Source organism: Rhinatrema bivittatum, chromosome 5 (genome assembly GCF_901001135.1).
Source record: "Rhinatrema bivittatum chromosome 5, aRhiBiv1.1, whole genome shotgun sequence".
Lineage (NCBI taxonomy): Eukaryota > Metazoa > Chordata > Amphibia > Gymnophiona > Rhinatrematidae > Rhinatrema > Rhinatrema bivittatum.
Window position 1 is genome coordinate 386,266,810 of NC_042619.1, and position 17,984 is coordinate 386,284,793.

The following is a 17,984-nucleotide window of genomic DNA, read 5'->3' on the forward strand; positions in this document are numbered from 1 at the left end:
CAGCAGGGGATGCCTTAAATCTCTTATCTTGATCATTGATGAATTATTTTTATGATGGATCAGCAGAAAGTGAGAACTCCTTTCTTCTAGCAGATACTAAATCCCTCTTCACGTCTAACTCCTCTGTCAGTTTGGGAATAGGAGAACTTCAGTGGTCACATCCTTATCATTTTATTGAGCTTTGCTCTGCTGCACCATCTTTGATGATATCTTCAGGGAGTATAGGGAATGTTGGAGGCACTTTGGTTTGTTCTAAAAAAAAAAGGGATTTAGTCAGACAGAAGATTGTAATTAAAGGGGTGGTGTCACTGGTATAGATCTTAATCTGAAAATGCAACACTATGGATTAGCAAAGTATATTGTTCATTAAATAAGAGTTCACAGTGGATTATTGCATGTAAACAAGGAGCACATATCCATGGGACATTATCAATCATTTTTTCATGCTCATTTCATATTCATGTTGCTGTTATAATCGTGGCATCAATAAGAGAAGAAAAATAAGTAGACAAAAGATCGGTTGATATATAAAAAATATATATACCTCATGAAGATGCAACAATTCATAATTAGAATCAGTCTTGATGTCAATTGACATCAACATTAACAAACTCTTAAAACCGCCCCTGCATTTATCAAGATGTGACTTGGAAATTACTGAATAAACATCGGCGCAAAATTGGTTAACTAAAACTTGATTGGCTTTAGTAAATCTCTCTACCTCTATTATAATGGCCATAACCAATGCTAACAGGGATCAGTGAGTTTGAGATTCAGACACCAACACTTTTTAAGAGTCATTTCAATTCAACCAAGCAAGTAGGAATATTATAAACACCAAATATACCATTCTTATTTCAAACAAAAAAATGAGGCACACTCAATTATGCACGAAGGAGCACAAAAAAGGATCAGTTCCTTAGTCACACTCTTTCCTGCACACAACAAAGGGCATGAGCAGGACACCTTCAGCATTGGCATTCAAAGTTTAAAGACACACTCTACCCCCCCCATTACCACCACCACCACCAATATCACCAGAGGTGGGGCCTGCAACCCAAATCTCTGATTTGGATAAAGATATAGGATCACGATTAAAAAATGAAATCCTTAAAGCAAAGGAGCAGCAACAAGATGGCAAAAGACAGCTTTCAACTGGGACGTCTGCAAGAGCGACAATATCAGGGAACAGTTACTGTAGGCAGAGCAACGGTGGCAAGATGATGAGGAACCTCTGAGAGCTTAGCATATGATGATTGTCATTCAGATATCACAAAGGGATAAACAGTGGAAGGAGGTGGGCATTTCTGATTGAAAAGGAAGATCTAGGAAAAAGTTGGCATGCTATGAGGCCAATGTGGAGTAGATGCAGGGTAGCATAATGAAACATATCGTCATGGAAAGGGTGGCAATGACATGAAGCAACTTCTAAAAAAAAAAAAAAGGTGGTGGAATTCCGAATAGTATTGGAGTAGATTATAAGAAACTATTGCATACGCATGAAAGATCCTTAGCTGCACAGTAACAAAAGGTAAACCTGAACCTCAAGTTGATTTGCAGTACCATAATAAGAAGGAAAAGTAGGTTTTGCGGTATTCTCTGCCATTGTTTCTATATAGATATTGCAATCAATAATAGTATCAAGTACTACATCATCAAGGTGATTGTATTTCATTGTGAGCTACCATAATTATACTAATCTGTGGACAGACTCAAAAAATATTAATAATCCAAATAATACTACTTTACATAAAAATTAGTAAAGTAACAAACAGTAATTCAGTAAGCAATTAATACATAAACCCCTGATTATAGGACTCGGGAGCTTTGCCGACATTGAAGTTAAAGCTTCAGCGATAAAAAGCAGAACATTGTACCAGCAGGGAGTGTAGTGCAGATGAGACCAGCATTCCTTTGATGACCGCAAGTCCCTCGACACCATTAACAAGATTTCCCCCTTCTACTGGCACCTAAGCAAGAGACGATTATTGGACGCATCAATCAAAATTCTGCTTATCCAGGAAACTGTAGGAAACAATCACAGCATCATTCCAAACATCAATATGTTCATTAGGACAGTGCTTCTAATAGCTCATATATAGAAACACATTTTACAGACCTTGAGAGATATGGGGACAGTTCTCAAAACTATGCGGACAAAGACACACACACACACACACATGGATTTTGCGCCAGTCTCAAAGGGAAAGCATGGGAGCACTTTTCATTTTGAAAATTGTCCAAGAAAATAGTACCCCCAGAGATTTTCTCCTCTTTTTTTTCCTGTGGATACTTTTATGGTTAAAAACAGCGTGCCTGGTTTAAAAAAAAAAAAAAAAGCAAAATAGTGCACGTTGTTGCATTCTCTGCCCTAATCCTGTTCCAGGAAATACTTCTGTTCAATGTGGGTAAAATAACACATGTTGTAGCACAGCATGCTTAGTTTTACTGGCAGACAGGGTGGGCAAATTTCAAAATGCCCTTTTATCCAAGTAAATAGCCCTCAGAATATATAACAGAAATTATTTTCAGGTGTGCTTTGCAGTATTTATAATGTGCAGTCATTATGCATCTGACAATGTGCCCATCTGTGTTCCTTTTCATCTGTGCTTTTCAATATATATATAAATCTGTGCTTTTCAATATATATATAAATGATCTTGAAAGGAATATGAGTGACGTTATCAAATTTGCGGATGATACAAAATTATTTATTTATTTATTTAACATTTTTCTATACCGTCGTTTGGTGGGGACCGTCACAACGGTTTACATTAAGGCACATAAAAAGAGGCTAATGTATCTTAATTTACATAGGTGCCATTTTAGGGTCGGTAACATAGTTTGTAAATGATATTAATTGGTAAGTGTAATGAGTCATTTCCAGTTTACATTTTAACAGTTTAGGTTACTAGATTACCTTTATCATTGTACTTTCATCCTTTTGCTGAGCTTTAAAAGAATGAAACTTATTCTGATTAAAATGACACACATTGATTTTGGTTATGTGTTTGTTGTTCAATTGTTTGTTTGTACCTGCTTTCCCTTGAGTACTATTCTCCTTTCTCTTTTTGGTAAGCTAGTTTAAAAAGCCAGGTTTTTAGATTTTTTCTGAAGGTTTTGTTGTTGCTTTGTAGTCTCAACTCTGTGGGCATGGTGTTCCAAAGTATGGGTCCTACCAAGGATAGAGCTCTTTCTCTTACTTGTGTGAGTCTAGCTGTTTTGACTGATGGAATAGTGAGGAGTGCTTTGTTGGCAGATCTCAGATTCCTATTTGGGACGGGTACACGAAGGGCTGTGTTCAGCCAGTCTGCTTTTTCATTGTGTATTAATTTATGTATGGTGCATAGTGTTTTGTACTGAATTCTTTGTTCAATGGGTAGCCAGTGTAGTTCTGCTAGGGTTTCTGTGATGTGGTCTCTCTTGCTTTTGCCGGTTAAAATTCTAGCAGCTGTGTTTTGCAATATCTGTAGTGGTCTTAGTGACATGTATGGTATGCCTAGCATAAGGGTGTTACAGTAATCGGTACTGGCAAAGATCAACGTATTCAGAGTAGTTAAATCACAAGCAGACTGTGATACATTACAGGAGGACCTTGCAAGACTGGAAGATTGGGCATCCAAATGGCAGATGAAATTTAATGTGGACAAGTGCAAGTTGTTGCATATAGGGAAAAATAACCCTTCCTGTAGTTACACGATGTTAGGTTCCATATTAGGAGCTACCACCCAAGAAAGAGATCTAGGCGTCATAGTAGATAATACATTGAAATCGTCGGCTCAGTGTGCTGCAAATAGAATGTTAGGAATTATTAGGAAGGGAATGGTTAATAAAACGGAAAATGTCATAATGCCTCTATATCGCTCCATGGTGAGACCACACCTTGAATACTGTGTACAATTCTGGTCGCCGTATCTCAAAAAAGATATAGTTGCAATGGAGAAGGTACAGAGAAGGGCAACCAAAATGATAAAGGGGATGGAACAGCTCGCCTATGAGGAAAGGCTGAAGAGGTTAGGGCTTTGCAGTTTGGAGAAGAGACGGCTGAGGGGGGATATAATAGTCTTTAAGATCATGAGAGGTCTTGAACGAGTAGATGTGACTCGGTTATTTACACTTTCGAATAATAGAAGGACTAGGGGGCATTCCATGAAGTTAGCAAGTAGCACATTTAAGATTAATCGAAGAAAATGCTTTTTCACTCAACGCACAATAAAGCTCTGGAATTTGTTGCCAGAGGATGTGGTTAGTGCAGTTAGCGTAGCTGGGTTCAAAAAAGGTTTGGATAAGTTCTTGGAAGAGAAGTCCATTAACTGCTATTAATCAGGTTTACTTAGGGAATAGCCACTGCTAGTAATTGCATCAGTAGCATGGGATCTTCTTGGTGTTTGGGTAATTGCCAGGTTCTTGTGCCCTGGTTTGGCCTCTGTTGGAAACAGGATGCTGGGCTTGATGGACCCTTGGTCTGACCCAGCATGGCAATTTCTTATGTTCTTAGACATACAAGGTTTTACCATTTACAGACGATGAGACCCAACAAGAGGAAGCAGAACCTTCATTCACATTGGGGTCTGGGAGGAGTAGGTGGACTAAGGTAGCTCTGCAAAACCCATTCTGCTGGACCGAATCCTAGACCATGCCACTGAGGTAGCCCAGTAGAACCAATCTCATTGGGACAAAGTATGAAGCCTGTCACCAAGGTGACCCTACACGGCCCATCTCCCCAGAAAAACCCTTCCCCATGACTTCCCACCCACTGCTAACCCAGGCTAGTAGTAGTAGGAGGATGAGGAGTGCAGTATTTCCTCTGGCCACTTCTTCCTGCTCTACTATCCAGGGCCTGATTAGAGCATTGAACCATGCAGCTATAAGGTGTCTCTTGTGACTCAAATAGTCAAACCCCAAGTGGAAGAAGAGGGGGTGTCTGGTCTAAGGCCATGCTGGTCTCCTTCTCCTTCTGTTGACCTATATCAGTGGTGGTGACGGAGGTAAGGACTGGGGAGAATCAGCTGTGGAGGAAGTGAGGAGGATTTGAGAAAATGAAAGAAGGGTTGCCTGGTGGTTGAAGATCAGAGGGACACTGAGGGAATTGGCTTGAGAGCTGAGAGAATGGTTTGGATTTGTTGTGTGTGTGTGTGTGTGTGTGTGTGTGTGTGTGTGTGTGTGTGTGTGTGGTTGAGAGAAAGGGAGAGGTCTGTGAATGTGAGAGGGATTGTATGGGGGGAGGGGGGGCATTGGTTGGAGAGAGTTAGTACTGTCTAGGGAATGAGCAGATGTACACCCGATTTTATAACTTGTGATGTGAAAAATAATGCATGCGTTACGGCATTATCATGGGTGTTCGGGCCCTAAAGCCCCTGATAATGCAATAATGTGATTTGACTGCTATTAATCAAGATTGACTTAGAAAATAGCCACTGTTATTACTAGCATCAGGAGCATGGGATAGACTTAGTTTTTGGGTACTTGCCAGGTACTTGTACCCTGGATTGGCCACTGTTGGAAACAGGATGCTGGGCTTGATGGACCCTTGTTCTGACCCAGTATGACATATCTTATGTTCGTATGACTTTAATAGAAGTTAATCTATTTGTCAGTGGTTTTAAAATATTCTTTTATTGGTATATTTTTTCTGTTATAATTGTCGCTTTATGTTTCTTGATTTTATTGTTTGTTTTATGATGAATGGTGGTTCTGTTTTTCCATTGTTACACACAGTCTGGCTTCATGGGATTTCCATTTCAGTTTTTGTCTGTATATTGCTGATTCTAATTTGTGATCCTTTATTCTGTATTTGGTGAGGATCCGTCTCTGCTCTGCACATGTGGCCAAGATGAGGGATTTTGCTAGTGTGTAGTGTCTGTGTGTGGATCTATAACTATATTGGATTTGTTTTGTTTCCCCAGTAGGTAGTGCATTGGTATTCTGGGACCCAGTGTAATATTTATCTATGCTTTTTGACAGGTAGGGTTCTTGTTTGAGTTCTTGGTGTTATTACTGTTATGTTATGATGTTTGCTGTATAGATTTTTGTAGGGTTTTGTATTAGTTCACAATGTGTCTGGCACTGAAAGGAGTTTGTGCTGTGAGGTGCCTGTCTGGATGTGGTGTGGTATCTGCCTCTCTTTGTGTTTCTGTGCATCTGATTGCTCCTTTCAGCAACCTGAAGAGAATCAAAGCTGGAATTTTGAGCTTCTGGCTGGCAGGATGTTTGACTGCTATTTGGCAAACAGTTCAACAGCTGATTGGTTGGTGAGAGACTTTGACATATTATATGGAAATATATAATATACATGATGTAATCTAACTTTGGTGGGTGGGGAGCCCAACAAATTGTATGAATGGAAGGAAGGGGCCTTGTCTCAAAACGTCTGCTCACTCCTGGTCTAGAGTGCCATCAGTCTGGAGGCAGTGACAGCATGGTCTCTTCTTCCCGCCCGCACAGCCTGGAAACGGACGTGGTGGGTCTACGCTGGCGGGAAGGAGGAGAGGCCGTGCAGTTGTGGCTAGAGGAAAGAACAGCGCGCCCTCCGCCCCACAGGCAGGAAAAGGAAGCATCAGCCCTGGGCCCGTGCATTCCTCGCAAACGCAGGAAACAGTAGGGGTGTGCATTCGTTTCCAACGTATTGGTGATCCGCAACGTATAGGGCCATATTCATTGTATTCGTGGGAAGCGAAACGTATCGCGATTCCCCACGAATACAATGAATCTTCACCGAATTGTTCGGCCGTCTAAAGGAGCGAATTTAAACAAACCCCCCATCCTCCTGACCCCCTGGTAGCCTCTGTGACATAGTAAGGTAAAAGGCTATCGGCGCCATTTTGAATACTGGCTGCCGAAGGTGTGAGAGGGTAGGAGATGGCTCCCGGACCCCCCGCTGGACCACCGGGAGTTTTGGTAAGTCTTGGGGGGGTTGGGTCAGGAGGGTGGGGGGTTGTAGTTAATTCAACTTTAGCCGGGAAATGAATAAGAATGAATGCATGAACGTATCGGGGGCCCCCCTTGCCGAATGCAACGTATCTGCCCCCCGACGAATACGAATACCGAATGCAACGTATGGCATCCCTCTGCACATCCCTAGGAAACAGTGCGGCGACAGCCCCAGCATCTTCCAGAAGAGGAGGCTGCCCACTGGACTTCTGCTTCCGATGGGAAGAAGTGAATGTGTCCGATGGGGAGGGGAGGAGGAATTGAGCATATCTCTGCGTGTGAGAACATGTTCTATGATTCAGCATGTGTGCATATATGAGAGCAATAATCCCTTTCCTCCCCCTACCTAACCCACCCCCCTGGCCCTATCTAAACCCCCTCCCTACCTTTATCTTAAAAGTTACTACTGCCTCCGGGCAGTAGTAACTTACGCACGCTGGTGTGGCAGGCCCTGACAGAGGCTGCTGAGTCGGGGCACTCGGCCACGCCCCCGAGCCGGAAACATGCCCCCGGACACGCCCCAAAAACGCAGCATCACTCCCGACATGCCCCCCCAGGCAAGCCCCGGGACTTGCGCGCGTCCCGTGGCACGTGCAGGGAGGTTTTAAAAGGGTTACGCTCGTACCTTATGCGCGTAACCCTTTTAAAATCCGGCCCACTGTTGTGATATTTTTACTTCAAAAGACTGAGTGTTTCTTCATGTAAAATATTTTATTATAAATGCATACTTTGAAATTGTGTGGTGGAGAGAGCTGTGGTGGGGGTAAGGCTGGACATAAAGCTGTAAGATTCACTTAGGGTGCCTAATACCCTTGCACTGACCCCGATTAGTAAAAGAATACAAATTAAATGTAATGACAAAAAAACCCCGGAATGAGGAGGGACCAGCTCAGTAATTGTTTGCACGGCGGCGCCCTGTGGTGACGCGCTGGCTGGGTTCCCATCCCTCCGCAGTGGAGAGACCCCGTGCGGTGGCGCCGTGTGGTGACGCGCTGGCTAGGTTCCCATCCCTCCGCAGTGAAGAGACCCCGCGCAGTGGCGCTGTGTGGTGGAAGCGCTGGCGGGTGACGCTGGGGGGGGGGGGGCCCACAGGGGGGAGACAACGCCGAATGCTTTGGGCGAGAAGTTGCGGAATATAAGATTTTAAATAAATATAAATTGGCCCCGGGGTGCCGGAGACCCTCGCTAGGCCTCTGCTCATCCCTCTCCAGTTTCCAGTGAGCTTTTCAAGTGCACTTTGATACAAATTGCTGTATTGGGACCTTTCTGACCCTTCTCATCTTCTTGAACTATCCCTCCAGTTCAATTACCTTCTCCGAAAGCATTTCTGTTTCTTAGCTCCTTCGTTTCTAATGAAGGAAACTCCCCACAGTCTTGTAAATAACTAATCCTTTCTCTCCTCCGCTAGCCAAGGTTTGATTGCATCTAACTTTATTGTCCATATTCCCTGTTGTTTCTTAAATCGCTCACAAGTCACGAGGGAACTGGTAACTTAGTGCTTTAATTCCTTTCAGCAAACCTGCTTCCAATTCCTGGCAGGTCATTCTCTCCTGTCTGCGTATTCTGAACCGGCGAGGCTGCACGTGCTGAACTCATCTCGTTCCCGCCCATCTCTGCCGCTTTTGCCATTTTCGGTATAGGAGTTCATAGTTGGACACTGTCTGTTCAGCCATATTTCTTGTTCATCATCTGGTGCATATCCATTTGGCAACCATTTCAGGTTGGTTCCAATCAATTTTCACTCGGTGGCAGCAGAAAAAACGTTGGCCTACTAGCATGAGCTCAGCAAAGCCCACCTGTCACCATCAACGCTCCACAGGTCCCCACTAAAACACAAACACACACGCACTTTTTTATAATACTTTTTTAATCCAGTAGCTTTCTCCTGCTTCCTTGTGCTTCCGGCTCAGTCAGAACCAGTCACTATTAGGCATCAGCACCATAAACCTTCATTCTCAGGTTATTTCCCCTGTTCTTAAAACTTTCCCGTGAAGGTCCTTGACTGGGAATGATGGACTGTGGTTCTTCCCAGAACCCAATAAAAGTTCCAGCCAGTAGTCGCTATTCAGCAATGGTTGCAACCTTCTTCCCAGAGACTGTGGGGCTATTATGGAATAAGACCCGCACTGAAATCCGCCCGATTTCTCTGCATGGATGTTTTTTGGTCTCGCCCGGCAACAACCAGCTGAAGTGCGGGATGTAATAAAGTCCGCGCGTGCTAATTAGGAATGTACTAAAAAAATCTGCATGCACCAAACACAGAAGCCATAATGCATGCAGTAATGCGCACTCATGGCCCGCAATTGGTTCTTGGGGCGAAAAACTTTCTTTTTCGGAGGGAAAAATAAATTAGTGGACCAGAGGTTGATGTGAAGGTGGGTAGAGCAATATATAACCCCTTCATGATAGGACTCCGACTGCCAGCGAGAGCATGAAACGCAGATCACGTGTATGCGTTTATTTTTTTTTTTAAACTGTAGATTTCAGGAAATGCTACAAAACTCACGATTGTACTCTGTGTTATATTTCATCTATATTTGGGTCTTTTGGTTTTGATGTTGATGAGCGCTCTTTCTAGACTGTGACGCTGGAATGTGTAGAATTTGACTGAAAATAGTTTCACGCCGACGCAGAAAATGACACAAGAAATAAACAGATGAAATTCTCAAAGTTTAAAAAAATATTTTTTTTTGATTCATGTAAATAGCTGTAGGGGTTTCATATTCAGCCGCTATGCAGCTTGGTTAGTTAGCTGGATAAACCATCTGGCGGACTTAGCCTATATATTCAGCAGCATGGGCACCCAACCAAATATACCCACTTATCCTAAAGTTAGCCAGATAAGTCTATCTGGCTAACTTTAGGACAGGTCTACAGGATGACCAGACTTAGCCGGATACATTATCTGGCTAATTCTGAATATCGGAGTTAGCCAGATAACATATCCATATAATTCAGCTCCTCCCAGAATGCCCCTAACTTATCTGGACAAGTTTAACTGGATAAGTTCCCAAATATCCATTTCGCTAGCTAACTTCAGAGTTAGCAGGCTAAATGCTTCTGATTATGGACTTCAAAGTGTCTGATGATCTTAAGATTGCAAAGCAGTGAGACAAGGTGTGGACCAGGGCCAGAGCTGCATAAAGAGAGGTAAGCCAGCAGAGGAAAGGAGATGATATTGCCCCTGTCCAGGTCATTGGTGAGGCCTCACCTGGAATACTGTGTTCAGTTCTGGAGGCCATTTTATATATATAATTTATTTATTTGTTTGTTTTTCTATACCGATGTTCATTGGACATATCACACCAGTTTACAGTGTAGCTGAAGAGTCTATTAACATAGACTTCTTATTTTACATTGAAACTTTGTGACGTTTTATATTGAACTTTGTAACGTTATATAACATTATGCAAATTTTTTACAATGAACTTTATGACATTTTGCGTTGCATCTTTGTAACCTGCCTAACAATTGGTCTGTGGAGAGCCATTATATATATAATAGTAGAGGTAGATAAAACCGTCAGAGCTTTGTATCAAATGTAATAAGAAAGCTCGAATATGTTTGAATACTTAAAAGATATTAGAAACGCACAAGCAACAAACCATTTCCAATGGACTAGGGGGTTGTGATATGAAACATGGAGGATGGGGGAGGAAAGGGGAGTAGTGAATAGACAGAGAAACATCAGGAACTATTTCTTCATGTCAAGGGTGGTGGGTGCCTGGGATGCCTTCCTGGAGGAGGTGGCGAAGACAAAAATGGTGAACACGGGGTGAACACAGAGGATCCCCTAGCGGCAAGAGAATGGAAATGAAGCCCTGAGGTTACCCTGTAGTATTTTGTCTGCAAACTGCATGTAGTGACAGTTACAACTGTAAACAGAAAGTGAAAAGGCAAACTTTATGGAGCATCAATTGCTAGAGACGTGCATTCGTTTATGACGAATTAGGCAATTTCAACAAAATTGCCTAATTCGTCGTGGTTCGAGGGCCCTGCCCCCCGAAACAGATTTTCCCCAAACTACGAGAAAAAAATTTTCGGGATTGTACGGGGGAAGAGGCACATTTTTAAATAAAAAAAAACACCTCAAGCATTAAAATGTACTGTAATACAAACCCCCCCCCCCCACCACCACCACCACCACATCCCAATCCCTCCCCAAAACTTACTAACATCCCTGGTGGTCCAGCGGGGTCCCACGAGGGATTTCTCCCTCTGTATTGTTGGGCTTTCCGGCCTGCCTCGCATCAAAATGGCGCCGAGGAAAAACGAACTTTACCCCAAAATGGCACCGAGGAAAAACAAACTTTACCCCAAAGCGTCCGACTCAAAAAAAACGACCTGGTAGAAAAAAACGAAGCTCATCTCTATCAATTACCAACCTAAAATGAAGGGGAAGTTGTAATCTGCACAGAATAGCTTGCTGGGCAGACTGAATGGGCTATTTTAATTATTATCTTCCATCATTTAGTGGGTTACTATACCATGGCATAGATACATAGTTTACCTAAAGTTAAAAGCAAAACAAGTTTTCGTCCAGAGAGATCCATATTGAAAAGATTTGTCCGGCTAAGTTCAGTGTTTAGCCAGACAAACCACAGAATTTAAGAATCTCCCTCACTCATAGCCTTCAACTTATCCAGCTAAGGGGGTGAATTTTCAAAAATGCGCGCAGGTGGACATGTGCGCACGCTACGCGGCGCGCTCACATGTACGCCTGATTTTATAACAAGCACACGCAGGCGCACACATGTTATAAAATTGGTAGTCGGCGCATGCAAGGGGGAGGTGCACCTTGCATGTGCCGAGCCGCACTGCCTTCCCCCATTCCCTACCCCCATCCCACCTTCCCTTCCCCTACCTTCCCCACCCTTTCCCCCCTACCTTTTTATTTTATTTATTTTTTTTTTTTTAAATGTACTTCAGCCCTGGGGCTGAAGTAAGTTGTGTGTACCAGCCCACTGCCAGGCAGAGCGGCAAATAGCCACTGTGCCGGGAGCCTCTGGTCCCACCCTGCCCCGCCCCCTGGACTTCCCCGCCCCTTTTTGCAAGCCCCGGGACTTTCACGTGTCCTGGGGCTTTACGCGCATTGCCGGGCCTTTTGAAAATCTGCCCCTAAGTGTTTAGACAGATAACTCTTACCCAGATACATCAGAGTCCTTCCAAGGCAGAGTTAAGTCATCTGAATAACTTAGTCAGATTCAGGCAGACTGCCATCCAGTCAGTCAGGTTTTCAGGATACCCGCAATGAATATTCATCAGATACATTTGCATGAAGTGGAGGCGGTGCGGTCCAATCTAGCTCATGTATATTCATTACGGATATGCTGAAAACCCGACTGACTGGGAGGTCTCTCGGAGCAGGTTTAGGAACCACTGATCTACGTTATTCAGTAACTTTAGTTGTGTCAAAAGGCCGTCCTAACTTTTCCAGATAAACTTATCTGGATTATTAGATATATTCATCAGCAGTGCAACTTTGTTGCTGAACATCTGGTTTAAGTTTCCCTGGTAAGTTTATTTGGTTAACTTACCAAGATAGCCCACAGCTGAATATCGACTGCCTAATGTTTGTGGTATTTGTGTATCTACTAGTCAGTCACTGGTTTGGGCCTTTCGTTAGTGCTCTTCTGTTTTGAATGAGTATTTATCCCTTGCAACCAGTATGATAGGACCAGCTTAGGATGAAACGAATCTTGTAGCTATGCTGTATTTGTAAATCATTTTACCACCGGACTTGTCTAGTACTTAACTGTACTGTTGTGATAGACTTTCTGAATTCTTTGTCAGGGGGCTACCAGAATGCTAGGGTAAGCTTTTAATCCTCTTAGGTATGCTTGTGCAAAAAAAAAATATGATATACGGTTTGTTGCTTGGACAACATGAAGAACAGTGCTGTAAATCAGCCCTGTATCTAGTTATGGACGACGCTACAATAACACGATTCCAAAAATTGTCTTCCAACAGGCCATACATCAGTTACGGCTCTCGGAGAACGAAAGCGCTGCCCTGCAGGAATTGCTGGACTGGAGGCGGAAGCTCTGCGAGGAGCGGGGGGCCATGCAGGACATCATGCAGCAAGCGGAGGCCAGGCGCCTGACCCCTCCCCCTCCTCTGTGTAAAAAGCCAGCCCTGCTGAAGAAGGGAGAGGAAGCCTCCTGCAACGCCAGGCTGCCTTCAAGCGTATGGGATACAACAATATGATCTGAGAAGACTGCTTTAACAGTTTTGGGGATGGCAAACGTTGTTCTTTTTTTTTTTTTTTTAATTTCAAACACTCCACGAGAAGAATGGAGGGAAAAGCAGTTGCTACATCAAAGGTGCTTTGACTGACTATGAGTGCAGAACTGACTAAACCTGAGAAGCACTGAGGACACGAGTACACAGATCCAGCTGTATTCGTGTGCATGTATATGTACGTGTATGTGAATTTTGTTTTCGTCTCTAATCTTTTTTTTTTTTCCCCCTAACAGAGAAAAAAACTCTGCACCGTAAGCAAGTGGTTTTAAACACAAAGCATCAACCTTTCTCCCATGAAAGGGAATTGCCAGCAGACGAGTGCACATGAAGGAAAATGACGCTGGCAAACATTTGGGCAAACTCTAGAAAAGGAAACGTTTCTGGCCGCGGCTGTTCCATATAGTCGTCGGTTTTGAGCCCAACTTCCAAACCCATCCTTGGGAGCACTATTTGCGTTCATAAATGGGCCTGTGGAGATTTATGCTGGCGTTTTGTAAACTGCGTGGTGGGTGCCGCACAGTTTCAAAACTACTGCATATTTCTGCCCCAAACGTATAAGCGTATATTTGTAATGTAGGAGGTTGCAAACTTTCTCTACCCATTTATCAATTTACATAGACATGTTTGATATGCATAATAATTATAACAATGTGCACATAATAATCCAGAATTTAACGTGGAGACAGGCATTTTAGAAAGTATGCGTGCACTTTACTTCTGAAAATACTTGCTTGCGTGCAGACTTGGATTCATCGGTTCCACCCAGACCCTCCACCCTAAACCCTGAGCAGTTCACCCAGACCTCCCACCCAAAAACTACAGACAATAGACAAGTGTGATTTCAGTTAGCAGGTGTAAAAGTGTATGGACAAGTTCGGCAATGTATGCACAATGTATGCTTACAAACTAGCAACTTGTGCGTGCACTTCTGAATCCTGCCCCTGATCACCTCTCTTAACTGCCCTGTTTTTCTAACATTGCAAGTATGCGTGTACTCCTGAGGTTTATAAAATAGGATGTATGTACGTACATGCTATGTACGGACATATGTGCTAATTGTATGTGCACAATCCCAGAGTAACTCTGAAAATTACCTCCTACATGTTTATTGTGTACTGATGAATTATTATATTAAATATCTCTCCATATATATATATCCCTATATATATTATATATATTTCTTTGTAGATGTTTGTGCTTTATTGAAATTGCAAACAAAATTCTTAACTTGTTTATTACTGGAATTTTATAACTTTATGCAATCGGTAGAGATGTGCAGACATTTTGAAGTTGAAGTCAAATTCAAACCAGGTGAATTTCAATTTTCATTCAAGAGATGTTGTGGAATTTTCCCAGATTCCTTGAGGAAATTAAATGACAATTTCCTCGTTGGGTCTGGGGAAAATTCATCCAGGTTCACTGCAGATTTGCCAACAATTAGGGTGAATCCATATTGAATCTGCCAATTGTAAACCCCTCGAAGCAGCAAATTTGCTCAAACTCTAATGCAGATTTGCCAGATCAAGGGGTTCACATTGGATAGGTATTTTTTTAAAAGTTCTCTTGCTAATTCAGTGAACAAATGATACTTTTTGAAAATTTGTGGAACTAGCTTGCAAACATTTTTTTTAAAGAGTTTGTACATCTCTAGAAATCGGTGCTCTTCTGTCCTGAAATACAGGTCATAAATACAATGCTGGCATTTGTTTCATAGTGTATGTTCAAAGTACCAAATTATTTCAATATTGTAGTGTTTTTTTAAGCTCTTAGGCTAAACCATATGTTAAATTCAGACTTGAGGTCTATTTCACTATGCTTTCTTCCCATTAAGACAGGATGGGAAAAAATCCATAGTAAATCAGGACCTACATGGCTTATTTTTGGCTTTCTTTTTCTTATCTTTCAAAAACTAATCAGTACCAAATTTCTTCCACTATTTTCTTATGAATCATACACTTTTCCAATATATTTCCACACATCTCATGTTCAGTTTAATAAAAGGGCAGAAAATTGTTCAAAATAAGACCTTTCTGGATTGTATTTAACTAAACAAAACATAGCAAAACATGTAAAACTGTGCAAGTGTATATGATATGATTTTATGGAGATATTCGTATCTTGAGAAAACTACATCTTAAAAGAGTTTGAGAGATGTGGTTCAGTATTTCTAATCTTCTGAAGACTGTATTTAAACAGATGTGTAAGCTTTTATTATGGGTGAAAATTTGTGTGTGTTTTTTTTTTATGTGCAAAGAAAAATCAAATTCAAAAATGTAGATTATTGAGTAGAATTTTTCTCAAAATTCTAGAGTTTAAAAACAGAATTTTATTCCTAAACAAGGAAGACCTGAGACTTTAAACACTTCTTAGGAGGTTCAAGTATTTACCTGTACCATGTACATACAGTTTTACTCATTACTGCTCCTTCATAGCTCTACACAGTAGGGGAAACCATTATACTGGCAAAGTCTTCATCTTCAAAGGGATCAAAAGTTCAAGCTTACTAAGCCAACAGTCTCCGCAAAAAATAAATACATAGACATATCACTACTGCACGGTTTTTATTTTCATTTCTTTTACTATTTTTTTTAGAACATTTCAAACTTTTCTGGTTTTTACCAGGCCTGTGAGAACCTGTAGGACCCAAGCAGGCTCCTTCTGTGCAAATTTTCATATTAAGGTGTGTTCTTCACTTGAAATCTGATATTCATTGGGGAATGTGCATTCGTTGTTACATTCATTGAATTTGTTTTGGTGGTACGCGTGTTTGATGATTACTAGGGCTTTAGCTAGCTTTAAGGCTATAAGACAGGGGCTGCTTAGAGCCATATAAGGACATTTAAAATGGCTGCCCCCCTAGGAAACTACATTACCCAGACTTCCCAGGGTTAGTATCCAGGATGACCCCAAAAGGAACAGCTGATTGGGGGGGGAGTTCACACCCTTCAGCTGAGCTGCTGTCAGGTGCAATAAATAGGATAATCTTTGAATCAGCAGGGAGGCACATGGGAGGCAGACACTGAGCCTACTATGGAGACAGTCTCTGAAGAAGATGAAGCAGAGCCTCCTGATTCCTGCAGCCATTAAGTTAAGTTGATGCCTTAGATGATTAAAAGAAAAGGGCTATGTTAGCATTTAAAGGAGCTGTAAACTTGAAGTGCTTAGATAAATTCTGCAGGAATCTAGACATTTAGAGGTCTATATTCAGACACAATCTGAATAGCAAAGTTAGGCCTAGATTTATCATTTTGCTATAAATTTCACATGAATAGCACATGTAATAAAAAAGGGGTGTGGTTAGGGTAATTTTTGAGTTACTGCTGCCCAGACAAGCATTTCCTTGTTTTGGGGGGGATGAGAGAGAGAGAGCGACTCTTTATAAGGCTCTCATATTAGGCAACTAAACCCCTGTAGGAGGATCATCAAGCTAGGGCGAGAGTACATTGTATAAATCTCATGTTTGTGTCCCTTTCCTCACTCCAAATCGCATCAAATCTTTACTGATGTGTACTGTGCTGTTTGTACCTCTGACTGTGCATGTAAAACTGACCCCCAAACTCTAGTCCACCACCAAAACCTCACCTTATTAGTTAACCCGCCTACAATGGAATAAATAGTTGCCTAATAGGTGTGCCACCCCAGAGGCGCTCTCTCTCTTTCTCCACTCCTCCCCTCCCCTTTCCCACCTGAAATGGGATTTGTATTTGTAATAAATATCACACAGCTTAACACCAGGAAAAAAGGTGTAGTTATTTCCGGCATTAAAATGTGCAATAACTTGTGTTACACTATCGCATGCAACGTTAAACACCCCTCATTTTCATAAACCCCACCCAAACTCCTTCCCTTTGAATGCATTTTCAAAATTTGCATTTGCATTGCAAGATGTGAAAAATAATGCATGCATTATGACATTATCATGGGTGTTTGGGCCCCAAAGCCCATGATAATGCCATAATGTGATTTGAAAAATGACCCTGTTAGCCAGATAAACTTATCCGGCTAACTTTGGAGGCGTATTCCAGTGCAGCCACTCTACTGAATATAGCCGGCTATCTTAATTAAAACTATAGCTGGCTAACTTTAGGACAGCTCTTTGATTTGACCAGATTTAGCTGGCTAACAGGGTCATTTACCAAGCGGATCGCATGCGATACCAAGATGGGGGCGGAGTCAGGGCGGCATCAGCCCCGGAAGAGGAGGAGTCGGGGGCGGCACTGGGGCTGATGCTGCGAAGACTTCGCCGACAGCGAAAGATACGCTTGTTTATCGCTGTCAGTTTCACATTGAATAACTACACCTTTTATGGTGTAGTTATTTGGTGCGACGCTGGCAGAGATTGCACCACGGAGGTGCAATCGCTGGCAGCTATCGCACCACGGAGGTGCAATCGCTGGCAGCTATCGCAGGACTGCCCCCCCCCCCCCCCCCCCCCCCGTTTCGCCCCCAGTTAGCATGCGATTCAGGGAGCCCTGCGACATTGGTAAATCTAGGCCTAAGTCATCCGGCCAACTCTGAATATTGAAGTTAAACAGTTAACTTAGACGGCCAACCCAACTCCTCCCAGCTACGCCCCTGGACCGCCCCTAACTTATCTGGCTAAATTCTAGCCCCCTAACTTATTAGCCAGCTAGAATTTAGCTGGATAAAGACTATTATAGTATCCGTCTAAATGGGTTTGAATATGGAGTGTAATGTTTGGAGAAACTCTTTTGTTATACCTAGTGAGAAATACATGTGGAGTTGTCTTAAAGGAAACACTGGGTACCTTTGAATATAAGTATATGAAGGGATAAAAGAGACAGCCTTCA

At 42.4% G+C, this 17,984-nt stretch overlaps 1 protein-coding gene across 1 annotated transcript in view; it reads left to right on the forward strand.

Moving 5' to 3' along the window:
• The window catches only part of LOC115092485 (unconventional myosin-XVI-like), a 507,378-nt gene extending 490,070 nt beyond the window's left edge, over positions 1-17,308 (forward strand). The window contains 1 exon segment of the mRNA XM_029603325.1: positions 12,901-17,308. Within this exon segment, the coding sequence (XP_029459185.1) occupies positions 12,901-13,137 (237 nt within the window). The 3' untranslated portion in view covers positions 13,138-17,308.
• The last annotated feature ends 676 nt before the right edge of the window (positions 17,309-17,984 follow it).